The 27,872-nt window shown below is 27.6% G+C and overlaps 2 protein-coding genes across 12 annotated transcripts in view; one reads left to right on the top strand and one right to left on the bottom strand.

Moving 5' to 3' along the window:
* The first annotated feature begins 371 nt into the window (after nucleotides 1–371).
* LOC129612071 (Golgi pH regulator) lies at nucleotides 372–5,450 on the top strand. Of its 2 annotated transcripts, XM_055525546.1 has the most exons (9): nucleotides 372–426; nucleotides 531–606; nucleotides 798–1,068; nucleotides 1,122–1,347; nucleotides 1,403–1,587; nucleotides 1,646–1,827; nucleotides 1,896–2,081; nucleotides 2,141–2,411; nucleotides 4,380–5,450. In XM_055525546.1, exons 1-8 carry the CDS (start codon nucleotides 380–382, stop codon nucleotides 2,405–2,407), a joined length of 1,440 nt encoding a protein of 479 aa, XP_055381521.1. In that variant the 5' UTR covers nucleotides 372–379; the 3' UTR covers nucleotides 2,408–2,411; nucleotides 4,380–5,450. The 2 variants fall into 2 exon arrangements, with proteins under 2 accessions (XP_055381521.1, XP_055381520.1); XM_055525545.1 differs by having other exon boundaries at nucleotides 2,141–5,450.
* Nucleotides 5,451–5,478: 28 nt separating this feature from the next.
* The window catches only part of LOC129612070 (tyrosine-protein kinase Fer), a 52,834-nt gene continuing 30,440 nt past the window's right edge, over nucleotides 5,479–27,872 (bottom strand). For 8 of the 10 annotated variants that reach the window (XM_055525535.1, XM_055525534.1, XM_055525536.1 and 5 more), the window contains exons 4-15: nucleotides 16,519–16,615; nucleotides 16,240–16,435; nucleotides 16,028–16,165; nucleotides 15,286–15,531; nucleotides 15,051–15,225; nucleotides 12,750–14,408; nucleotides 7,335–7,760; nucleotides 7,064–7,277; nucleotides 6,764–6,850; nucleotides 6,580–6,708; nucleotides 6,010–6,192; nucleotides 5,588–5,921 (exon numbers count right to left, since the gene is read on the bottom strand). In XM_055525535.1, the coding sequence (XP_055381510.1) occupies nucleotides 5,770–5,921; nucleotides 6,010–6,192; nucleotides 6,580–6,708; nucleotides 6,764–6,850; nucleotides 7,064–7,277; nucleotides 7,335–7,760; nucleotides 12,750–14,408; nucleotides 15,051–15,225; nucleotides 15,286–15,531; nucleotides 16,028–16,165; nucleotides 16,240–16,435; nucleotides 16,519–16,615 (3,702 nt within the window). In that variant the 3' untranslated portion in view covers nucleotides 5,588–5,769. Of the gene's footprint in view, nucleotides 5,922–6,009; nucleotides 6,193–6,579; nucleotides 6,709–6,763; nucleotides 6,851–7,063; nucleotides 7,278–7,334; nucleotides 7,761–8,256; nucleotides 8,413–9,876; nucleotides 11,555–12,749; nucleotides 14,409–15,050; nucleotides 15,226–15,285; nucleotides 15,532–16,027; nucleotides 16,166–16,239; nucleotides 16,436–16,518; nucleotides 16,616–27,872 lie in introns of those variants that run through there. The other 2 variants (XM_055525543.1, XM_055525544.1) reach the window with 2 other exon arrangements.

Below are 27,872 nucleotides of genomic sequence, written 5' to 3'. Positions count from 1 at the left end.
ACAAAAAAAACTAAAAAGAGCCGTTGTTTAATAAACGATACATTGAAAAGTTAAACTCCAAAGTTTATTAAATAAAAAACATAAGTAACGTTAGTTAAATTTTAATAAACATCTAGGCTAGTTTAAAAATAACTTGATTGAAAAATAACAGAGTTATTTTCTGACAACGTCAAATTATACGTTAATATTAACTGAACTTGTCAAATAATTAAATATGTAATAATTTTTGATGAAAAGAAAACATCACATAACAAAGCTTATTATTTTGATTGACGGTCATTTTCAACAAAAATACCGTTCAGCCGTTTAATTTTACTGGGCTGAATGGTATTTTTGTGGGACGTGATGGTTTAATTTTAATGGGCTGAATGGTATTTTTATGAGAAGTGTCTGTCAATCACTAAATAAAACAATTAATGAACATAAGTATGTGTGTATGTGCACACTTGTCAATTCGGTTATTTTGTTTTGCTTGCTGTAAAAATTTTTTTGATAAATTAAAAAACTTTGTTTTTTGGAACACTTTTTAGATATGTTTTGCTTTTAATAAATATTACAAATGAAATGGGGTTTGTTGAGGATAGTATTATAGTTTTTGTGTCACAGGTAAGTTTATTTAGCAAGTTATAATAAATCCTCTTCACCTGCACTAACTAAGTATATTAAGGATAATTTACAAGTATCGGTGAATGTAACGTGTTAAATATATACATACATACGTATGCTAAGACTAATTCTTATTTCAGAATATTTGGTTAAAAATACATAAATAATTAAATCTATGGTTTATATTTCAGGTATGCTTCTTTGTTGGCGGTTGGGTGTTTTTTGTTAAACAATTATTTAGAAATTACGAAATCCGCCATGTATCTGTGCAACTAATATTTTCTATGACATTTGCATTATCGTTAACAATGTTTGAGTTAATTATTTTTGAGATATTGGGGTTTTTGGAATCTACATCTCGATATTTTCACTGGCGATTGGGTCTCACATTTTTATTAATTATGGTAATAGCAGTCATTCCACTTTACATAGCATATTCATTTATCAGTAATATTTCATTCGGTAAGACATTATTAAATTGTAGATATTCTTTAAAGAATGTTAAATGATTTTAGTTCCTGAAAGATGGGTTAAATCGATAACAATATTTCTTTGGTTTTGCTATCTTTATGCATTTTGGCGTATTGGTGATCCTTTTCCTCTCTTGAGTGTGCAACACGGTATCTTTACCATAGAGCAAGCGGTATCCAGAATCGGTGTTGTTGGCGTTACCGTCATGGCTATTTTATCTGGTTTTGGGGCTGTTAATTATCCATATACTAGCATGGCGTATTTTATTAAGTAAATTTGATATAAGTCTTTAAATACATATTTTAATATTTTTGAAGAATTTTAGACCAGTATCCCCTCAAGATGTAATTAATTTAGAGAGAAGACTAATGTTAACCATGGATATGATTATAAATAAGAAAAAGCGAATTGCTGTGGAAATAAAAAAATCAAAAGAAAATCCCAATATGAGGCCTAGGCTTTGGAACATACTAAGTTCAGTTGCACAAAGTTACTCAGGAACAAGTGAAAGTGTGTTGTATAACAAAATTATAAAACAAATAACTTTTTTACGTCAAATTAATTGTAGATATCGGGCAGCTTCGTTTGGAGATAGCTGGTTTAGAGGAATTGTCTAGACAATTGTTTTTAGAAATTAATTCTCTTAAAAATATGCAAGAAAGACAGGTATGGGCTACAACTTTTCAAGGAAAATACTTCAACATATTGGGATATTTCTTTAGTCTTTATTGTCTATGGAAAATTTTTATAGTATGTCAGCATTCTGTATTCTTATTTTAATTTCAAAATTATGTTCATTATCAACGACTTTATTTTAGAGCACAGTAAACATCATTTTCGATCGCGTTGGTCGAAAAGATCCAGTTACGCGTGGACTTGAAATTGCAGTGCACTGGTGTGGATTTAATATTGATTTAGCGTTTTGGAATCAACATATATCTTTTTTTTTGGTTGGTTGCATTGTTGTTACTTCCATTAGAGGCTTACTTCTCACCCTAACTAAGGTAAATTTGCAAAACTTAAGCGTTACATGCATTATTAATTATTTGTAAAATTATTTTAGTTTTTCTATAAGATGTCATCTAGTAAATCATCAAATCTCATAGTTTTATTATTAGCACAAATAATGGGAATGTACTTTTGTTCTTCAGTACTGCTGATGCGAATGAATATGCCAGCTGAATATCGCGTAATCATAACAGAAGTTTTAGGAAGTTTGCATTTTAATTTTTATCATAGATGGTTCGATGTGATTTTTTTAGTTAGTGCTTTAGCAACAATTATTTTTCTTTACTTGTTAAGGTTTAACCACAGCTCAACGGATGATTAAAAAAGTAATTATTTTAGAAATTCTTAGATAGGTTTGCTAAAATTATTATGAAAATAAATTTCGAATAATGTTGTTGAAACCGTAAAGTAAATTAAATATAATTTATTAATATTTACTACAGTTTCTATAGAACTTTTTGTATGTATATATATATTCTTATGAATATGCATAAAATATTCTTTGATTTACCTTCCGCAACTTGTAAAATTTTAATGTTTAACTTAATTGTAAAGATATTTAAAATTTCATTTAGTGATGAAAAATAAATAAACTCTTTAATTATTTACATACATACATATTCTTATAACAATTGTGGCAAATGTGTATACATAATGTTAATTCATATTATTATAGTGTCACATGTGTTCAAAATTTAAAAAAACATTGCTTAATTCCGGTTCAGCCAAACATTGTATCATGTGAAACTTTTGAGTAAAAACTAAAAATAGCAATTGTAAAATATTTCAGGATAACTATATTCTAAATAGCTTTAGGAAGACTAATAGAAAACCAATATTAGATTTTTAGATTTCAATAAAAAATCATACAATTATTATGTTTTATATAAATAATTATATGGTTTTGCTTGGATAGAATTAATTTTTGAAGCACCCCTATAAACAATTTTGGAACCTTTTAAAAAATATTCCTAAAACAATATAATATTGAATTATATTACTAAGTATATAAAATAATATTATATTAAAATATCATTTATACTTTAAAGTATTTCTATAAAATAGTACTTTTGTCAGCTGTTGTTCATTGTCAATAGGACAATGTTAATAGTGTCTTTCATAAAATAGTCTTTGTATAGTATCCTTGAGTTCCGTAATGTGATACTACACTACTACAGTATTTATATTTTATTCAGACATTTATGATTAAGCTGAGTTCAACAACTTTAGTTCTAAGCTAAATCAGATCATAACTGCAACACGAAACCCAAGCTATTTAAAATTTTTATATAAAAATATAAATAATGTACATATTTATGTATAAATGTTGTTGCATTTCATGTACATATCTATGTATAAACATGAAATATGTATAAACGATCGTTTCAACCGGACATGGCTCGATCAGCTTTATATCTAAGTAAATACCGTTTAGGCTCGCAAATTCTTTGTTCGTGGTAAAAACATGCACGCATAGTATGCCGTAACAAATTGTCCGCCGTATGTTTCCTAGGCAGGTACAATTGTATGAGGTACAATTTCTATTTAAACCATTGAATTACAAACATATCGACATTTCGATATGACATAAAAGCAGACTTGATAGTTCATTTTAGGTGAAACATACGGGCTTATCAAATTTCGTTTGTAGCTCTGAAATTCAGAAAAATACAAATTACTAAAACTCTGCTCCGAATATTCGTAATAGTAATCGTAATATTAATCATATTCGTAATAGTCATCATAGATTACATTCGTAGTAAAAATTATACTCAAAAATCTGCGAAAGAAAGAATCACTCTTAACAAGCATTTTAAAGAAAATATTCGTTATTAAATTTTTAAATTTTGAAATTTTTTCTGCGCCGAAGTATGAGTCGTAGTTATGTTCGGAATTTGTTGGATTCCGCGAAGGGAATTCATGATAGAACTAATAACATTTTATACATTCATACAATTATACATATGTACGTGTTCTGATGGAAGTAAAAAAAGGCCAACTTTTAAAAATTAGTAATCTCGAATAACTAAATTTAATAAACATTTTAACTAAATTTCATAGAGTTGTGAAGCAGCATCGTATGTGTAAATGAAACTTTATTCATGGCTTCTGTTTAATCTGAATTCACATATATAATGTACGTTGCTAACAATAATAAATCGTCAGGTTTCACTTAATTTTTTCAATTGGAAACATGAAAATAGTAAAAAAAAAGCAAAATTTCTTTTAATTTAAAAAATTTCTTTTAATAAAAAAATTTCTTTTAATAAAAAAATTTTTTTAATTTTAAAAAGTTAATTAGGCATTAAAGAGACCAAAATCATCAATTTAGTTTACAATATTTTAAATATGGAATGCCGTTGGACAATAAGTTGAGGTTGAAGAAATAAAAATAATTCATAATAAAATTTGTTAATCGAAGTAGTATTAATACGTTAAAGCATCTGTTTGAAGGCACATTCAAAACTTAAAAAAAAACAATAGTTTTTTTTTTTAGCTGAACGGAATTATGAAAACGCAATCAAGTCGCAGCTATATGTTATACTTTCTGACAACAGAAATTAGAAGATTACAAGCGCTTATTCATGCACTGAATTGTTAAAAAAATTAAATAAACTTAATTGATTAAAACTCAAAATTTTAATTTTTTTTCAATTTATGTTTAATTTGTATACTTTAATAATGAAAATTATTTTATAATGTTACAACTTTAGTAAAATATTTCCGATTTTCTTATTCTACACAAATTTTCAATAATCTATAATAAAAATTTTAAACTAAATATGAAGTTAAAAATGAACAGATTTTTATATTTTAAAATATTTTTGTTTAGTAAAATATAATAAAATATTGTTTATTTTATTAATAAAATATGTATAATACATGTTTTATATAAAAATATGTAGCACAATACAAAAACGAGTTTATTTTAAGTTAAAATATTTATTTAAGTTCTGCTTGATTTTTTCAATAGTTTTTCTTAAATTTTTAATACTTCTTCGATATTCTAACTAAAAAATGTATAAAGTAGTACACTATAAAAATCATGCAATTTTATAAAACATTTGAGTGAAACATTTGGATTTATGAATATATGCATGAGTTTTTGGCACGTTGGAGTATTTTTTAACAAATGTATATTTAATTCTAAATTTTTTTTATAAATATATATAGGTGTATAATTATATCAGTTTTTATGTTACTTAATTTTAAAATTAATTAAAATTTTATCACTTCATTTATAAATAACAGGGCTATTCACGTAACTACCAGAAAAAAGCAAGTTAACTAATATTTTTTGAAGGTAAGGTATGTGAATTTAATGTATTAAATATGTATGTAAATAATAAAAAACCTTAACTTTTCGCTGTGTTTTTTTTTAATTATTCATTAACGAATGATTTTTGTATGCACTATATGAACTTATTCAAATATGTATAAAGATTTTTTATAGCTTGTCTATATTTTTTACCGAAAATTAAAATTAAAAAATCGTAATAGAGTCTTTTATGTAATCCAAAAAAAAGCCATACTGTTTTATTTTAATGTATTTAAAGGGATGTCCTTTAATGGATTTGTTCTTTCTAGTATAAAATGGTTTGAAAATTATTTGTTCCTGTACTTATTTCAAATAATTTCTACAAGAAATTGCACAAATCGTTCTTCAAATTGATCTTAGTTCAACTATGTTTCGATATTATTATTTGTTAGCTGCAAATCAAGAGCAGAATAAATTTCATCAAAATGCGGCCGAGACTCCGGTTGAGCTGCCCAGCAACGTAACATTAAACGATATATTTCCTGTGATGTGTTTTCTGGAGCTGGCATTCTATAGCCTAAAATTTTTTTTATTAACTTTTGCTATATGCATTAAAGCTTATCACTTATTGTGTTTTTTTTGTAATTAGTACAGGTATAACTTGCCTGCATCGATTTTTTCCCGCGCTCTTGAGTTGCTCATTCCAGAGTATGGTGTATCACCTTTTGAAAATATTTCCCACATTAAAACGCCATATGACCACACATCACATAAAGAAGTGTATTTGCCGAAATTTAAAGCCTCTGGTGCGGTCCATTTAACTGGAATTTGTTTCATGCCATCCGAAACTTAAAAGAAAATTTTTTTATTCAGTTGTTAATTCACGAATATCTTATATGTTTGTATAATTATATGCGTATAATTTTCAATTTTAAATTCTAAAAACAACGGTATCCCCTTTTACCAAAATATACACCTAAAATTCACACCAATACAGCAGAAGAAATTTCATTGCTGAATAAGGTTAATTGCATTTAGATAAATATCGTATTTTCAGTAAAATATCGGTTTGTCAATGTGTTATTCTTACTGAATGCATTTTTATGAAAAGTTCTACTTTGGTAAATTTTTGGGCGCCTTGTAATAGTAATTGAACAAATTATATCCCCTAGAAAGGGGATTTTTACTACTAACTAATTTTATATATGGTATAAATATTAAAAAAAATTAATTACCTATGTATTCTTCTTCTTCCCTGGACATCCCAAAATCGGAAATTTTTACAGAATTTTCATAATCAATTAGACAATTTCTAGCTGCAAGATCACGATGTATACAATTTTTAGATTCCAAATATCTCATTCCTTAAATAAAAAGTCAATAAATTGAATGAAAGCGATGTTACGTTATTTGAATTACCAGCAGCTGCATCTTTGCACATTCCTACAAGTTGTTTACTCGTAAGTGTATTAGAATTTTTTCGGAGGAAATTTAATAAAGAACCACCTGAAATTAAAATTCTTTTATCTTCAACTACTTTTTTTAAATTTTAATAATAATAAATAATATAAAAAAAAGTTAATCACACTCAAGATCGAACCTAAGGTTAAAATTTCTTAAAATATTTTGAAAATTTTATATTTTTGAAAATATATTTTTAAACACAAAAAATGAAATTTAAAAGCTTTTGGGTACTCAATAGGTTTTGTGACCCTTTACCCGGAACTAGCTCCATAACAATCATGATAGGTTGTTTTTGAACACAAATTCCTATTAATTTCACTATGTTTGGATGATCATATTGCTTTAAAATGCGACCTTCTTGCAAAAATTTTCTCTTTTGCTCATCTGGTAACGTCATACGACAGGTTTTAACGGCTACGTCTAGCTTAGTTGATTTCAATTTAGCTTTGTAAACATCACCAAAGTTTCCCTTAAAAGAAATCTCTTTAGTTTCTTTTTTTTTTAACTTTAAAAGCATAAGGTATACATATATTCTTATACAATATGAATATGTATGAGACAAATTAAATTTATATACCCTTCCAATTTTTTCAAGTAATATAACATCATCATTGCTTAGCTCCCACCTTTCTCGTAATACAGGTCTTCTTAAAATTGCACCTGATTTTACAGTCACCGGTAATTCACTCTGATATTGATGCATAATTAATTCCTGTATACTAGGGAACGGTGGTCCTTCAAAACGATAATGTCCTTCAACGGTTGTTTGAACAATAAAATGTTTGTGACCGTTCCAACAAACACTTAATACAATTTGGCTTTCTTCATTTCGAATAGTTTCTCGTACCAAAAAATCTCCTTCGATCTTTAACAATCTAACAACTTCTTCTCGAGGTAAAACACCGTGGAACCACTCTTCCTCATAAAGTGGACGATTTGTAGAATATGTCATCTATCATTATTACAAACATCAATTTCAAAATTTTAGTTCTTTCAAAAGAAAATTATTTCTTCATAAAAAAGTTAATTTGTTATTTATTTTGCAAGAGTGCTCATTAATTAACATAATAAAATTTAGTTATCAGCAAGTTAAAACATAACATAATGTGTACATACAGAAATCCAAAGCAAATAAAGTTGTAAAATTACAGAAATAATATAGATAGCCAAATAAAATTTTACATAATATTAAATGATATTAAAGAGCATGAAAAGTTTTTCAATTTATTAATATAGTAAACATTTTTAACAACGAAATTTTTAATTGTTTCATTTTTACATAGTTACAATTCCATTTTTTGACCTACAATCGGTAAAAGTCGACAATCGTTGTTACAGAAAAATAAACACAAGTTACTTATATAAGCTAATATGAAAAAAAATGCAATAGAGTTAGAAAAAGTGCTTATTAAAGTTTATTTTAAAATAGGAAACAAAAATCATTTTACCAAAAATGATTTGGGCCTCTTCTTTCGAACTGGAGGTATTGGCTGCCATACTATTTCAGAACCATAGTTTAATAAATTTTTGCAAGAGCCACTTGATGTCATTGTAGCACTTTTTAACTTTATTGTTCGTGTTTTAAGTTTAATATTTATGATAAACTATGCAAACGAATGGTTTATTAAACAAATATTTTTAACAAATTTTACGTACTATTGTATTTACCGACACGAAATCGCGCTAAGAGTTTAAATATTGGGAGTAAGAAAAATTTTCTCTATAATTATATATTGAATGTGTATGTATGTATACTTAATAACATTACTATTTAAGAATCGAGAATTATTTACTTAGACACTAGTTATAGCTTTCTTCCAATCAACAGTAAAAAGATCACAGAATCGTTAATAAGTTTTTAACATATTTTTCCAAAAATTGAAAATTTTGAAAAAACAAGAATATACATAATATTATAATAGCAAAATAAATTTGTATGTATATATGTATATACTACGTTGAACAGGTTTTACTGTGATTGACGAATTTTTTAATTAAATTATTTTTTCCTGCATTCAAAATAAATATTTAAAAACTGCAATTTTTTTAAGTCTTAAACTTGTGAATTTCAAGGACTGTTAGCAATACTTAATAAAATGATTCAAGTATTTTCGTGTATTTTTGATTTGTCTACAAGTAAACACTTTAATTTTATATAATAGTGGGCGAGCTCTATTTTCTTCAAATTAATGTACATTTTGTATACTTTACTTTTGTCGCTAAATATAACTGTATATGTATGTATAAAGTATACGACTTTGTGACAAATACTTGAATATTCATATGAAATAATCAATTAAATTTAATGTTGACGCGATAAAAATTAAAAATGTGTAGATATATTTGAAAAAATCTATGGAAGGGTTTCGGCAGTTTTTAAAATTTAAAAATAATGAAGTTACAATTTATTAAACATAATAATATATGCTGTTAATAACCGACCAAACAAAAATTTAAACCTGATTTACATGTAGATAAATCTAATTTTTCTTCGTTCCTTATATGCAGTGCTCTTATTTATAAAAAAGAACTGTATTACAAACGGGAAATGAGATCCGCAAAGCATTACCAAATAAAAGGAATCATTTGGAAAAATTTAATTAACCGCCAGAACTAACAATTTCCTCTTTGAAAACAAATTTAAATCATTAATTAAATATTTAAAAGGTCATCTATTCTAAAATGTTTTTCTAGTGTAGTGTTCAAATTGTATAAAATGATGTGTAACGCTAAACTTCCATTCAAAGTTCTATTTTGGTAATTTTTAATATACTGTTGACCGGAAATTTTCGACTTGTTTTTTTAATAATTTTGTATTAATGAAGAAACATGTATTTGTAATGGTAAAATAACTCGTCAATAATATTCCAATGTAAAATTGAGCCTCATATACGCAGCTTAACGACTGAACTCGAAGTCTGTTCAATTTTTGTAGGATTTTGGTATAATCGCATCAGAATCACGTTTGACTTATGAATTTTTGGATAGGAGTTTACCTTTATAAAATATGTTAGAGTACAATGGCTTTTTTCAAAAAAGTTTCAATAAAATGCGGTAAAATTGATTACCTTTAATTTAAAAAATTTGCTTAATCTCTTCATTTTGACTAACAGAGTATTATTTTTTCAAAGATTTTTCAGTATTTTACATACACATAAGGGGTTTTCGAAGTTCGATATTTTCGAAAATTTGTTCACATGGGTTAAAATGTTCAAATCCTACAGATTTGCTTTTTCCAACGAAACTTTAAGTGTGTTTTCATATACCAATTTAATTTTTTCTAAAGTACAACAAAAATTTTTTATTTTTTAAAATTATTTTTTTTTGCATTATTTTTATTGTCTTTCTGTACTACTTCTCTATTATTTTATACATTATTTGAAAATAATTTATAAAATAGCTGAAAATTTTTAATTTCTTATTCCGTGTAAAAAGAACGAACACCACAACTAAATTTTCTATTCGAAAACATCAAAATTTTTTATTAAAAAAAAATGTTGCGTTTTAGTGACGTATAAAATCCGTCTATTTTTAAAATTTAGAGTGAATAAATTAAAAAAAAAGAAAAAAACAAGCACACAACAGAAGTCTTAGAATAATTTCTTCAGAAGGTCAGAATAAAGTTTTCATTTTTTTCCTACTATTTTTTGTACATTTATTTTTCATTTTCGAATAACTAATGAAAAATCGCGAAAATTCACTCGAAAATGAATTATCTGTTCCGGTCTGTTATTGAAGACTAACGATCAGATTTGATATTCTATAGCTACAGGTTGGAAATGGTAATTTTTTTCTTCACCTTTTCATATTTTTTGATACATTCCGTAAAATAAAATTTATGATTCACAAAATAAATTGAACGTTTCAAAATTACAAATGTGGTCTTTTTGTCATTTTTTTAGTACAATACAAAAAGTTCCAAATATGTCATAATTAAGTAATAAAAATTTTTGATATTTTGCAAGCACAGCTAAATACATAATGAAGATGGTGATTTTTTGTAAAACTGGGATGAAAAACTCAACAATTTATTTAAAACACTCTTTTTTATAGCTTCATTTGGGAAAATTATAACTGTACAAATTTTTCACAAAAATCAGAAATTCATCTTAATTATTAATTATCGCAATGGTAAAAATTGTTATATATTTTCCTGTTTTAAATAATTTCTTAAAGTTAAAGCATAAATAAAGTATGAATAAACGTATATACATATGCACATGCATAGCTAAAATTTAAACAATTAAGCGTTTAAATTATGTCCATGCATGCATCCATGCATACACGTACGAATTACGTCGGCAAGGCACAATAGTTTCACCCCTCTACTTGCAACGTCTTTAAAAAATGGCTAGAGTTTAAAAAAACAAATGTATACATATATTGCTGATGTGTTCGGTGTTGAGTTATGTGGCAATTTGGCAATGCCTCTCTTTCCTAATAAACATCCATTGTTAAATCGACTAACGTTCACTTTTGAACAAATTTAACAATGAATTTTCTTGAAAAATTTTAAAATTTCAGTGAATAATAACTACTGTTTAAGTAGCCTCCAAGATTTTTTTAAGTGATATCGTTTCATGGATACTTTGTAAGGAACAATTTTATAGGAAAAATTCTTGAACTGTTCTTGACTTTAACTGAGGACTGTTCTTGAATATATTTTGAATAATACATGAAAATTATTGTTTTCAATAGATACAAGCAGACATTCTAAACTTACGTTAATCATATCAACAAGAAATAATTTTCGTTTTTTTTTTTTTTAAATTGAGAGTTGATGTATTTTAACAGGTTTTAAAATGCATGAATTTTTTGATAAAATTTTTTGACCGAATAACTACAAAAACACGAAATAAACATATAATTTTTTAAATTTTTGTAGACATACAAACGTTCTATAATTTACGTTCTATAATTATAACAAAAGAAAATTCTCTTATTAAATTTAAAATTTAAATTCTAAAAGTGGCGGAGAACAAGTTTTATTGAAAGAGACCAAAGCTTTTTTTAAAAATAAACGCAAATTTTTTTTTAAAATAAAGTTGACAAAAAAGTTTGAGAGAAAATTTTCATTTTTTAAACACTCATACTTAAACGAAAATATAAATTTGTAGTTTGTTATCAAAAAAATTGAAATTCTTTTGCGATGGCATAAAACTTATTTTAGAATCATTTTATATGTATGTATATTAATACAGAAATTACAAGGCAAGATCTTGTGGGAAAATCGAACGAAAAAAATTGGAAATGCGGAATTAATTCAAATTGCCGTTACATAACACTGGTATAATATCTTCCAATCAAATGTTGTATAATATCTTCCAATCATATTTTGATTACACGTTGTCATAGACTTAATATGCGGTGTTGCAGTGCAAACTATACCTAGACCATTTTAAGTAATAATATAAGTGTAGCTTTCAGTGTGAAAAAATCTGACGGCAAAATTTTTGCATGTTTGCAAATACGTACATACGTATATACTTAAAATTTAATTTCAACATCACTTGAAACTGAGATTATTTTTTTTTTTAATTCGTCTTCTGCCGGAAAATTACTCGATTACACTTTCATTAAAATACCTCACATTTATCAATAAAATTTTGAGCGTTATATATCTTTAACTTAACAATAAGAGGAAATCGTACTAATTAGAATTGGCGACGAAAAAAGAAGTAAACTGAATAATAAAAATTTAATTCAATTCAAGCAGGCTATAATGTCGTAAGCTTTGCATACACATGTTCTATATTACTTCAGCGTTGATGCTATTATTTTACTATTTTTAATAAATAACAAATAATCATACATTGGTCAAGCAGGTTTTTACAGATCTACAAACATTCTTTCAAAATGCAAATATGTATATATAAAATTTAGTATCAAAAGTGTAATCGTGATGCTTTTTTGTTACCAAATTGTAAATTCCTTTACTCACTTCACCAGTACTAAATGGTTCACAATAAGTGTGATCTTTTGCTGTTATGATATCTTCTGTGGAACTTGAAATACCAGAAAGCTCACACGGTACGAAAAAATTTTTATTATCATTTTTACTATTAGTGTTGTTAGTAAGATTGTTAGTAATATTTTTTGAAATATCATAGCTGGGGTTTGTAACAATTGTATTTGTTGTAGGTAGTGGGATTGTTGGACAACTACAAAACTCGTTTTCGTTATCACTTCCCATGCTCAATGTTAAATTATTATTAGCGTTTGTTAAATTTAATTCTTTTGAAAGATCAACAACTCGATTAATCGGCTGAATTTTGCGGCGTTTCGAACAACGTTCACAAACTCTTCCACGTCGTATTTGAAAGCTTAGGACTTTAGAACGAAATGTCTGAGTTATTGCTTTCGACTTTTTAATTTTGTTATTTTTTTTTTCTAAACTCTTTAATTTTTGTTTACTTTCTATTTTATCGTTGGATTCGCTAGTTATTTCTTGAAAAACATTCATTTTATTCAGGTCGAAGTTTTCTTCTGAAATGTCATTACCATTTTCACTATCGGTTTTTTTCATTTGGTTTGGCGGCAGTTTCGAGTTCATTGCAAATTTAAATTCCTTTATGTTTGTAATGAAATTGTTCAAAGATTTGTGACTAAATGATGTCGATCGCTTTTTTACATTAATCGACCCAGTATTGGTGTTACTTAAAGTACTTTGAGTATGGTTGTTAAAAGTATTTTCGTCTTCTTTGGACACTGAATTCAGTAAATCATTTTTAAGTTTCTCATCAGTATTCGTTTCGGGATTTGAAATAGTTTCTATTTTATCGTCATTAGAGTTTTTTGAGGTTTCTGTGAAAGTTACATAGCTTCCTGAAATATTTTTTGATGTGCTCGGAATGGGTTCCTGCGAATGCTTATTTTCATTTGGCTTTCGAGATTCCACTGTTGGTTCACTTGAATTAATACCAATAATTTGTTTCATTTTTTTATCTAGAACTCGATTGATTTCATCAATTTTATCTAACCTATCATCAATAGACGATTTAGTTTCAATATTATCTAGGTTTAACTTTTGAAAACATTTTTTATTAAGATTTTCGTCGTCTTTTTTTTCCACAATGGAAGAACGATTTCCATCATTAACGGATTGTGATTTTGTTGGTAGTAATTCATTTGAAACCGATAGTTCTAGTTCTGCATAAATGTTATTTTTGTTAGTTAAATCACTCTCAGAATTAGTCTTTCCAACAGAAGCAACAACATTACATACACATAGGGTTTCATCATCATTTTCAAGGTCTTCTTCTGCTATACTTGTGTTATGTAAATTAATAGCGGAAGTACCTCTTTTAATGACTTGGTTAGGAAATTTCTTTATATTAGTACTTGTTAAGGAAACGTCATTGTTAGCGTCCAAAGCATCCAAATTATTTACCGCTAATGATCCTAAACTTTGAGATCGTGGTTGTGTATTTTTTAGTTTTTTCTTTGACTTTTTCCCACTTCTTGGCGTTCTAGGTGATACCGAAACAACTCGGCGTCTTGTAAATGGAGCTCTTAGCATTGAGAGAACATCTCCTCCACGACGATGCAACATGGAAGAAACCGAAGTTGTTGATGTACTTGAATGTGGTATATTCGGTTGCTAGTTTTTCGTTTTTGTTTATTAGATAGATTTATATGAAATTAAAAATTCCCAAAAAAATGATAACACTTTCACCAATATAATTGCATAAATAAAATAAAATGTGTAAAATTAAAAAAAATTGAAATAAATTAATGAATAAACAAAATGTGCGTTTTGAAACCACTTAAGAAAATTATGACATTTATGCTATATTGCAGAATACGAGATAGGTTTGAAAACTTTGCTAGAAATAAAAATTTCTCTGTACCATTTGTGCAATTCTGATTAATTTGCTATTGATTGGATTCTGCTGATTGATACGAATCAGTAAATATTATATTTTACTTTTTTTGTGTTAACGGTATTTGCAAATTGATTAATTTTTAATTTTTGGAAAAAACCGTGATTTCAAAACTGCAACAGTACTGCATTTATATAATTTAATTTATTTGTCCTAACTATCAAATCGTATATTTATATCGTACTGCTACAATTTTGAAGACATATTTATAATGTGAAATACTTATATATATGTATACGTATTCAATTACGTGTACTATGTAATCAAAAATATCTCGTAAATAGTATTAGTCGAGTTGAAATCAACTTCCCACCATTTTTTATAAATTCATGTTGAAAATAGTTAAGTAAGCTACTTACTTGCTGATCATTATTTATAATATTATTTTCAACAAAACTTTGTTCCGCTAGATGATCGTCACATCCAGATGGTAATTCTTCACAGCCAACTTCGCTTAATGCACTTTTTATCATGTCCGCTAATTTTTGTTTTTGTTTTTCTTGGCACTTTAAGGAATTTAAGTCTTTAGATTGTCTAAAAATGAAGTTTTTGTTTTTTATTATCTACGTTATAAACAAAAAATTCAATAAATACTTTTGAGTTTCTTTTCCAGAACCGTTGATTCCATTAGCTAAAATTGGAGAACTATTTGAGTCGCCAACTAGTTTTTCTTGTTTTTCTTGAGCTTCTTTAACCGCATTTTCTAGATCATTTAGACGGGATCTTAGCCAATCAACAGTTAAATTATCAACAGTAAGCGTATTTGATTGTAATTTTCCTGGAATATCTTCAATAAGGCTTTCATCAAACTGAAACAGTAATGGCGCAGCAGGTGAAGTTCTAATGAAAACAAAAAAATAATTTTTTTATGTAACAATTTAAATATAATTATTCGTAAATTTAATCTTCGAAATTTCTAAGGAACATAAGGGAAGTTCATACTTATACTTAAACTTATATATTTATATTAACTATACGTATTTCATATTTTTAAACTAATTTTTTAATAAAATTTATAAACAAAAATTATTAAAGGATAGCTAAAGATCTCAATTCTGAATATTGAATCGCTGAAAGTGAATAAGGTTTCGCACAGCACAGAAATCCAATTTTGCATAGAAATGAATCAAGATGGAATAAAATAATTTGTCATTTAATGTTGATTATATAAATATTAAATATATTTATATAACAACCCCAAAATTTTAAGTTTTGACGATCAATAAATTGCGTATGTATACATATATGAAAAAAATTACTGATTTTCTACATAAGAACACTTAGACTTTGTTTATATTCAAAATGATCTATTATTTAAACCGTCTGTTGAAATTACTTGTGTTTCTCTGTAAACTCTCGGTACTCTTCACATGGATTTATGCTATTTATGGCTGCATCTATCCTCCTTTGAATATCTTGGAATTTATTTGAAATTAAATCACCATGTTGACTTGCTTCTTGTAGAATATTCTTCCTAAAATTCACGTTTGATGTATTTTAAATAACATTTATTGAAAATTACATTTAAGTATATTATTTTAAAGTTACCATAGCAAAATAAAACTTTCTTGCACCGATTGTTGATGCTCTAAGAGCCCCGGTAGTAGAATTGTCCTAAAATCTTTTTCAACCTCAACAGCTTCCGTTATGGAAAGCACGTACTCATTGTGTGTTAAATGTAGTTTACGACAAGCTTTTTGATATTTATCTCTCACATCATCTAATTTTCTACCACTTCGACCAGCTTAAATTGAAACAAATTACGTATAATAACACTAATAACATTTAAATTGCATTCAAAATAAAGAAAAAAATTAAATATCTTACATTTAATATAGTGCTCTTCAAATCGTGTCCTTAAAGCTTTATACCCTTCTAAATGTTTTTGATATTCCGACTTTTTTCGAACAACTTCATCTGTGAGCTGAAAACAATTAAAAAAGATTAAAAAATAAGACATGTATACACTAAGTTTTTCGAAGTTAAACATATTTTTCCAAGTACGACATTTAAAATCGTAATAACATTTCTATATTTTCAGTTAAATATTTAGTAAACAGAAAGCATATTCGCTTTTTTTATTAAAATATAGAATAATTTTTTAAATTCATAAACTAGGCTGCAGCTGGTAATGAAAATAATGTTTTTTTATCCATACAAAACCCGTTTTTTTAACATTCCGTTTTTTATACATACATAGATAATAAATATAAACACTATCTACCTATAACTTAACCATTCTGTTATTTTAATGTCAAGTTTCTCTTATTTTAAGACTCAACCCATACGGAAGCAATAAAAATAATGATTTTTGGACTTTCTAAGTAGAAAATAATTTCTGAGGAAAAAAATATGGAAATTTTATATTAAGATAAACATATTTGACCGAGACTTTTTGTTGAACTAGTTTTAATTTAAAATAGCTGATTGAAGATTTCAGTAATTAAAGAGGCAAAGTAATTCAGGCGGCATCTCTTTTAACTCGATGCCAAAACTTGTGATTATATATTACGAGCAAAAACGTACAATGAACATAGTATTATTGATTTAAAACAATGTTGAAAGAAAAAATTACTTTAAAAATAAGTGGTGTTTGAAAAATATAAATTTAAAAGGCGCCTTTAAACCTTTAACACACAAAATAATACATTTAGCTTTGTAAAACAAAAAACCTTTTTCAAAAAAAATATGTATTTAATTTACGCATTTGTACATATATAATGTAGTTTTTACATTTCCGAAACTATATTGCTTAATATTATAGTCACATTTCTTTTATTTTCACGTTTGACAAATACTGGTAGCATAGTGCATACTTTATGAACTTGAACTACAAAATATTAATCAAACACATACTTAAAAACAAACAGAAATTTGAAGCTTGGTAAAAATTGTATTTCATTGAAATACCAATAAAAATCACTTAATATCCAATAATACCCAATTAGTAAAAGGTTACAAAAATTACCTCGAATAGATTCTCTTAGTTTTTTCAAAAAAAAAAAACAAAGTAAAAAATATCATGAACAGTTATTATATTATGTGTAGTGCATTTGAATTGATTGTACATAATTATGTACCATCCATAAGAAAATTTTACAGTGAAAGATAAATAAGCCGCCCTTTTGGGAAAAGATAATTATACATTTGGCCAACATTAGCATAATTATACTAAAATTAGCATATTCCCACCATCAACTATCAATGAATCAATGAATGTCAATTTTACAAGATCACATCGGCCGTCACCCGTCCGCTTATATTCGCTATCATTGCAATTTCAATTGAAAAATAAATCGACTTGTATTTAAGTATTTACCCATTCTTAAACTACATTTAACTAGAAATATCAAATTGTTTGAAAATTACAACTTAATGACAACAGACACTTTTATGCAAATAAAATATTCGTTTTAATGAAAAATTATTCCAAAATTATTTCCTTAAAAAAACTTCAGTTGTCATTCAAAGAAAAACCGATAAAAAAATTATTCTGACATTCATAATTCACTAAACAAAATTTTTTAAGTATATATTTATGTATGTATTCAAAAAGCTTCAAATGAATCACTTGAAAGTCAATGAAAACTTCTGTGTGGGTAGAAATGAAAATAGTGTTGATTCCTTTGACAGGTCAACTATTTTTCTATTATTCTTCACAATTGATATTGCATTGTGTTATAAGCAGATAAGATACAATCATATACATAAATATGTTATACGTATACATATATACATACATATAGATATGTACATATGTAAATAAACATATAAATTTTTAAGGCTTTCATTACTAAGAAAGGTTAGGTTGTTCTTTGCATTTTTCATTAAAAAAGTTTTCTATAAAAAAAAGCTGGCTTTTCCCCAATATTTCGAAACTTTTATTCAATACATACATATGTATGTATAGGTTTGCATATGTATATCATTCAGTTATTATGAAATTGTCTAATATTAAGCTGAACTTATAACCTCTGAGTTCAATGAAAATATTATGTGTATACAACCGAATACGTAGGAATTAAATAATATAACAGAGGCGGGGAACCTTTTTACCAATGGAGGCCAATAATAAAATATATTACAATAACTAAGGCGACCGCATAAGTTTTAATATCAATTAACGTAGCTTTAGTACAGTTATTGTTGTGCAAATTCTATTTTATTTATTTTAAATTCAGTTTTTATTTATTCCAAATGATTTTGTTTTTATTTTGATGTCAATATTTTCTTTATGTACATATATGTACGTACTATATGTGAATATGTATGTACCTAAAAATACATATAAAAATTAATAAAATTATATTAATAAAACAAAAAATCAATTCAATGAAAAGTAAACAAGTAAACATAAAAGACAAAAAAACAACTTCAAATTCATTGTTTAATAAATTTAGTTCAAGTTAGGCTATATTTAGTGAGATATTATTTGCATTTGTTTTTTGCTTGAAAGCAATTGAATATTTATAGGGCTTACAAATACAAAAGGCGAAGGGGTGGAACCGCACAAAAACCTTCAGAGGCTACATGCGGCTCGAGGCGGCGGGTTCAACACCTCTGCACTTATTTAACATTATATAAGCAAGTATAAGCACATATAGATGGATGTACTTAAAAATGTTAATTAAATAAATCTAATAGCATAACTGTAATTTTTCAATGTACATGTGTATGTACATTGAAAAATATTATTAAACATAAATTTAAATGAAATTTGTAAAATTACAATATAATATATATTTAGTATTTTAATAATGACATTTGTGGGTTCAATAAATACATATATAGGTATGTATGTGTATGTTAATGTTGAATATAAGTATACTAGCATATATTATATTCATCTTTTCTGATTTGCTCAGTATATTCATACCCATGCTTATTTCACTATTAATTCAAAAGATTTCTAGTTTTATACACGACTAAAATCCGTCGTTTTTAAAGTCTTCATCGTTAAAGATTTTGAAATGTGATAGATCCAACTTTTTACAGGCTTTGTAACAGTACACTTTAAGTACTTTATATTAAATTATCTTTGTTATGAATAAAAAAGCAAAATTAATTTTGGAATAGCAAAAACACATAACCTACAGTAGAAAGTTATTTCTTTTGGATCGATCCAATTTGTAAATATTTATCACAAAATTTCATAAGCAATTAGAATTCTATTATAATAAAACTGATTTTACCTTAATCAGAAAAATAAATTGTAATGTAACTAATACCAAAAAAATGAAACGATTTACTGATTAATGACTTTTTTATTTGCACAAATTGTACGCTAAAGTTTCAATTTAATAGTGAAATTTTGCTACTTCTTTTTCGAGAATGAAAACACTTGCAGTGCTGCATAATAATCGCTTTACGAGTTTATACTCCTAAAAATCATAACTCACTGAACATTGAATTATGTGAAGCAAAAATATTTTGGCACAAATAAAAACATTTCTACTACAGAATTTTCATTGTACATAAATTTGCATAAATATTTTGTCACGGTTAACATAATATTTAGCTAATTTTCCGTAATATTATTGTAAAAATTTTTTTTCACAACCAAAATACAAAAAATTCTTTATGTCTTAATAATTTTTAGCACTTTTCTAAAAAATTTTTTGAAAAAAGTGCTTATTAGTTTCACTCTGTCCGTCCGTCCGTGGATACTTTTTTTGTTTACAAAACTTCTACACCCTTGAAGATAGAAAGCTGAAATTTCATACGTACATAGATCTTCACTAGAAACTTATTTCCGTAGAACAAAATTTTTACCTATCTCCCCCCCTCTAGAAGTTATACCCCCCCAAAACCCTTAAAATGGCCTTTTTTAAATATTTGTTGCAATGAAACCATAAGCATTTTTGAAATTTTGCAAACGCAGATGGCCGTTCAAATTTGCCGTTATCTAAAGTCCTTTTTTTCCAAATTTTTGATGTCGTTTTTCTTCTAGATCCCATACTCTAGAACTTTGAAATTTTAGGGGCTCTTAGACATTAACAAATAGTTCATTTCGTTAGAAGAAAATTTTTTTCCATCTCCACCCCCTCTCAAGTTATTACCTCTTGAAATTCGCAAAATTTGAATTTTTGGCACCTTATATTTCCGAAACCGCAACCTTTTCTAAATTTTTATAAACTCAAAAAGCTAACGGTAAATTCCATGAAATTAAAAAATATAATTATTTTTCTTAACTCACACAATTAACCCTTAAAATCGAGCATTATGTTAACCCCTTTTTATGTTAATTTTTGCTTTATTTCATGGACTGCATATATGCGTCATCCTAAATATATGCAATCCTAGAAATAGTTTTGTATATGAATGAAAATAATTTTTATAGTGTGATAGGTATACATAGACTGTATTTAAAAGCAGAATTTTCACTTGTTGAAGGGAAAGGTGCTACAATACAAACCATTGGTTTGACCCAACTTTATTATTTTGAGCTCTCTTAAACCTTTTTGATACATATTTTTATTTGTTCGAGGTGACTAAGAAATGTCTCTGCGATCCACATTCAATATACTCCTCGAACGAAGAAATGTTTTAGGCTTGGGCAATGTGCAACTTTTTTTGTAGAATTTGAGTTTTGTAAAAGATTTTTTTTTAAATTTAAAGCTGTGATATAATGTAAGGTAAGTAATTTTTGATTTCAACAATAACGTATGTACGTATGTTTGTATATCAAAATTGATGTTTGTTTTGATTTCAACAATAATGTATATATGTATGTTTGTATATCAAAGCACCGTGTATATAAAAATGCCTGCAAAAAAATGGTATTCTGCCAATTTTAGTGAACATACATACAAAAAAAAAGTAATAATTGCCTTCAAATGGAAAATTGACAATAAGTTAATTACATATATATTGTTGTTGTTCATAAAATTATGTACAGATGTACAAAGTTTGCAGGAAGGTATCTTTATAGCTGTACTCTTACAGGTGCCTACATTAATCTGATTTTTTTGGCACTAACTCAATTTAAAGTTTTTAAGAAATAGCTACTGCAAAGTGAGTAAATTGCTTTTTTTTCTCTTTTTTAAAATTTTCCCTTTTTTGAAAGTTGTGTATAATTGTTAATTTTTGTGCTTTTAAGTCTGTTTAATATGTTGCTAAATATGTATTTGTGAGTGTGTGCATGTAACGTATGTATACATGTAACAATTTTAAAGTGAAAAATTACATACGGTAAATATTAAAAATAAAACTGGCAACAAAGGTAAATTTTTAGTTGATAACAAATTTATTTACTTCAACAGTCGCACGTACACATTTTGCTTCTGATTTTAGACGCAATATGTAAGTATGTATGTATTATATGTCGATTAATAAACGTATCTCATTTATGCGAAAAAAATGACATAATTATAATACAAAATCAAGGACTTTGTGTTATAATTGGAGATATGATGTAAGGATTTTCGATGGCTTGGACAAGTAGACTTATTCAAAAATTTTTTCCATTTTGATTAAAGCTAAATTTTGTTGAAAGAATACGTTTTATTTTGAATTACTGCAACCTTTTCACTTTTATGTAAGTACTTATTGACCTTTTCAAGGAGTAATAAACACATATTCCCCTTTCGAAATACGACATTATGACGACACATACTTACGTACTTATATACACATTGTAGTTTTCAAATAAGGCAAAAGGATTGCTAAACTTTAAACTTAAGAACCTCATAAGAAAAATTTTCTGAATGTATTGACCCTTGAATAATAAAGGCCATATTATCAAATATGTATACGTAAATATATCAGATTCGAAAAAATGAATTTTCACAAGTAAATAAATCTATTAAAAAAAAACATCAACATAACAACATTTCGTTAATTAAATTATGGTATTTCTAAACTACATACTGTAAATATTTAAGTTTTATTTTAACCGAAAACACTGTTATGATAATCGCTTGGAATACTTGAAAAGAAATTTGAATTTAAAAGTATTTCCCAAAGTTAATCAAAATTGTTGGAGAATAAAGAAGATGCATATTGAAGTGACCGGAACAATCCAGAGCCAAATAAATATTAAAATGGAATCTTTAAGGTGGACGGAATAATAAAACAGTAATATATCTGGCTCTTTATAACAATAAATTTAAAATAATATAACACAATAGCCTTTCATTACTTGACCTGGGTTATATCTAAAAGATTTAAGTGTTTCGTTTTCATTATAATATCGTGTCGTGATCATAGTGTGCAGGAACTGCGCTAATGAGCACGTGTCTTTTTAAGTTTCGCTGTCTTTTTAAGGAAATTTTATATCGAAAAATTGAAAAACTTGTTTTGGTTAAATTAAAACTACTTATCACAAACAAAAATTTGTAAAACCAAACAACATGAATTTATATTTTTGCTTGTCAATATAATTAGGTACTGTTATCTAAGACGCTTACTTCTTCATGTTAGAGAAATACAACTGTCAAAATATTTTTGTTATTTTTTGTCTATTCGTCCTTGTCTCGAAGCATTAAAGGCCTTAACTATTTAAAAGATTCTCTTCTCGAATAATCGTTACTTTTGGCAAAAAAAGCACCTTTTTAAGTTGTGCTTTGTTTTTCTAAAAAGAAATTTAATTTAATTAATGTTTTTTCAAAAATACTTTTTTCTTGTACTATGTCAAAATACTTTAGAATTGATTAAAGCTAGGAATCAAACTTTTCACTTTCAACTGTTAGAAACGGAAGACTTGAAAAAACTTGCAAAAACTTTATGAATAGTTGATTAACGTCAAATTTTAAAGTATTTGTCAAACATAAACAAATATATTTTGGTTATATCAAAAACCGAAAATTTTGATTTTGGATTATAAAAAAGTGAAACTTGGAAAAAACCATTTGCCAATCCATCTTGGCAATATTTTTTTCAAAAAATAAAACCTTCTGACATAACCAAGAAAAACATATGTTTCGACAGCTGTAAGATTTTAAAAGTTTTTAAAACACTAAATTTTACTTTACCAAACTTTAAACATTGAGAAAATGAGAGTGTCATCATTTTCTCTCATTTTTGTTCAAAAAGTAATATCCCAGACGCTTTGCATGCAAAAATTTTATAAAGTTTTTAAGTTTTTAAAAACATTCTTATACCAGGCACACCTAATATTATTCAAAATTTTTATTGAAACAAATTTTTTATTTTTATTTCTTTCTGGCTTTTCAAATTTTTCAGGGGAAGAAATTTCTAAGAAAGAAGAAATAAAACATAAAACACATTCATTTATTAACAAGCAATTAAGTGCTTTATGTTGAAATTTTGAATTTTGAAGCTTTTTTTGTAATGTGTATTATGAATAAATTCTTAAAAATTTAAAAAGTATAGAAAATTTAAAAAATGAAGATGCAATTTATTTTACCACGAATTATTAAATTACTTCATTGGTTTTAAGTAAGCTTGAAATGACATAAGCACAAAGTTGTAATTAATACGACCACACCAAACTGTAACCTAATTCCCAAATATTGTTTAATATTATGTTAATTATATATCAATTTTCTTGTTTTACTTTCTTTGAATATAATACTAGAAAACAGGAAAACGATTGACAACTTATTTTTTGACTCAAAATATTTTACTTTATTTGCAAAATTGCGATTCAAAAAATTTTTGTTTCCTAAAGAAAATTTTTTGCTAATTGTTGTATACTCTAGATTAGACCAAATTATTGCAATAAAAATTTGAAAAGTAAATTACTTTTACCATATTTTTCTTAGAAATGAAAAGTAAACAAAAAAATAACAAGAGTTCAGAAGTGTTAAATAAACTGAATACTAAATTTTTTACGAATGGTGGCCCTATTACTAATTTTAGTCGCGTGCAGTTTAGGTATTGTATATTATATTGTATGTTTTTGCGATACAACAATAATACTTTTAAATTACGGCCATTTAAATTTACTACAATTCGCAATCTAGTGAACATTAAAATTCACATAACGATAATTTTTTACTTTTTACTTTGAATTTTGATGTAGAAAATTGACAATTGGTTGTTAGTTTTAAGAATGGTGGTATTAAAGGATTTTATAAAAATATAAAATACTATCTAGAAATGTCAACGTCATAAAATCAAAATTTGTATCACGAAAACTAAAAAATACTGTAATTGTGTTTGAAAATGCAATGCCATCGTGTTCAGTTTGGATTTAAATAGAGTTTAAAAAGGCGGTGGATTAAAAAATTTAAATTAGAGGTATCAGATACCACTTATCACTATGTTTAGTGTTATCAGTTTTATGTCACATTTATTGTTCATACGCTGTTCATATTCAAAACACAGTACCCCTGTATTTTTATAATTAGAATAATATTACAACATTGTGGACAGTCAAATTTCATTCCTCCATAGAAAAATTTTTTAATATCGCGATCCTTAAAATACTTTCATCTATAAAAAAGAAATAAGAAAACATTTTTCATCTTTCAATTTGAAAAATTAGTTATGCAATCTGTGCTGTAACGCCCAATATGAGTAATTAAACAAAAATTTTTAAAATTTTGACTTTGCATTTAAATATGTACATATCTTTGTAATTAAAAAAAACTTTGATAGGGGAAGGTCAAAATAGAAAAATGTCATTTGGGGTTTTTTGTTCGTCTGGATGCATTCCATCACCCCGCTTCGGGAGTAACATCGAGTCACGAACATCCTGCATATTTTTTTTGCTGATAAGATTTTTAGTTTTTATTTTTATTTTACATATTAATGTATCAAATACTCTATTAATGAATCTTGGCTATATTGTGCGTTAGTTTGGAATCTTAAGTAAGAGGCCTTACTTTCAAAATTTTTTTTAAAAGACGACATTAAACCCACCAACTTATAAGTTATGGACGTTTTAATAAGATACATATCATGTAAATTAATGAATTAATCAACCACATTTTTATTAGATGTTTCATATAATGTAAATTTAAATGAAATATTGCATATCAAAAAGGTGGTTGCTTATATAAGATATTTCAATTGCATCAATTTAGCTTTGTCAGGGCGACAGATGGCGCACATCACGTGCATCGAGGTAGATACCTACGGCCGGCTAATCACCTAGCCTAAAAACCATTCTCGAAACTGAAACAGAGCCTCGGATATCAGATGAAAACACGGTAATGACATATAAACTAGAAAAAGAACATGAATAGGAAATTGGAATGTAAGAACATTAAAAGAAGCGGCAAAACTAGCAGAAAATGAAAGAGAATGTCAAACTATGGGGTTGAAATTCTTGGGATGAGCGAAATGAGGTGGCCTGGCACTGGAGAAATGACAACTTCAGAAGGAAATACTCTAATATACTGTGGAAATAACAACAGCGAAGGCGGGCTATTAATATCTAAACGCCTAAAGAAAAGCTTAATCAAGTGGCGTGCGACCTCTGATAAACTAATAACTGCTAGATACTATTCACACATCAGAAAAATCACTATAATTCAATGTTACGCACCTACGAAATTGGCTAATGATGAAACGAAAGAGCTGTTCTAATCACAATTAAAAACGGAGCTGAGCAACGCACCCAAAACAGACATAGTCATTGTGATGGGCGTTTTAAATTCAAAGAAAAACAGAAGTACTGGGTAGAAATGGTATGTGTACTGAAAACAACATTGGTGGACGACTGATCGAGGTCTGTCAGGAGCATGGCCTGATGATAGGTGGCACTCTGTTCCCACACAAGACAATACACAAATATACATGGACGTAATCGAATCAGCGTACCCGCAAACGATACACCACATATGCATTAGTCATAGATGGAAACGATCCCTGCTTGACGTAAGAATATGGAGAGGTGCAGATATACAATCGGACCATATGCTTTTCACGGCAAATATTGACCTTAGATCGGCTGTAATAAGAAACATGAACCCACTGAGAAAAAAGAAAATTGACACGCATAAACTCAAAGATGAAAGTACAAAAAGGGAATTTGTATCGCAACTTGACAATAGAATTACAAACCAGACAAGTGTAAACGAAGATAATCTTCAAAATATAATTAGAGAGGTGGGTGAGGAGGTCTTAGGCACAACACAGACATATATAAAGGAATGGTTTTCGGATGCAACATGGGAAAGAATCAAACAAAGGCGCAAAACTTCTGATGCAACCACACGACACAGAACTAGCAACACAATATAGAGAAAAGACCAAAGAAGTCAGCAAGAAAAGACAAGAGAAATTACTACAACTGGCTAACTAAGGAGGCACAGAGAGCTGCAGGAATGAACAATATGCGTGCTCTGTACCAACAAAGCAAAAGGTTTCGATGGAATACCAGCAGAACTCTTGAAAGCAAGCGCTAACACAATAGCATTATACGTCCGATTCCCAACACAATACGGTGCGCGGGGAATATACCAAGAAGCTGGAAAAGTGGCATCATATTAAAAATTCTGAAAAAGGTGACCTGTCTGAATGTCGAAATCGTCGAGGTATCACAATATTGATCTCTGTTGTCAAAGTGTTAGCACTCATAATCCACACAAGAATAGAAAGTAGAATAGATGTTGACCTCACGGAGGAGCAAGCGGGCTTCAGAAGGGGACGAAGCTGTATCAACCAGGCTAAAACATTAAGAATAATCATAGAACAGTCAGTTGGATGGAACTCGCCGCTGTACCTCGCCTTCGTGGACTTTGAAAGGGCCTTCGACACGATTGACCGAGAAGCATTGTGGCGTTCCCTAACAAGTAGGGGAATTCCTCGAAAGATAATAAGCATAATTAGAGCACTAAATGAAGATGCGGAATTGGCATTCCTTCATCATAGGCGCCTGAGCTACCCAATAGAGCTGCGGACGGGAGTCAAGCAGGGATGCCCACTTTCCCCCCTCCTGTTCAACGTGGTGCTTGATGAAGTTATGAAGAAAACAGCAAACACTGCTAGAGGAATAAGATGGACACCCACAAATAGATTGGAAGATCTGGAATATGCAGATGATATAGCTCTTCTCGCACACACACATAACGAAATGTAAGAAGAAATAAGAAGCCTGGAGCAAAATGCTGCGGAAGTAGGTCTTCGTATAAACACAAACAAGACAAAATGCCTAAGAATTAATGAAAGAACAACGATCCCTCTGCAGATAAATAACAAGAACATAGAGGAAGTCTCCGAGTTCTGCTACCTGGGTAATATAGTTACTACAGATGGGGCTGCTGAAGGAG

This window comes from Condylostylus longicornis, unplaced genomic scaffold (genome assembly GCF_029603195.1).
Source record: "Condylostylus longicornis isolate FDR11 unplaced genomic scaffold, ASM2960319v2 ptg000055l, whole genome shotgun sequence".
Classification (NCBI taxonomy): Eukaryota; Metazoa; Arthropoda; class Insecta; order Diptera; family Dolichopodidae; genus Condylostylus; species Condylostylus longicornis.
Note: the sequence above shows the minus strand (reverse complement) of the source record. Positions and strands in the feature narration are given on the sequence as shown.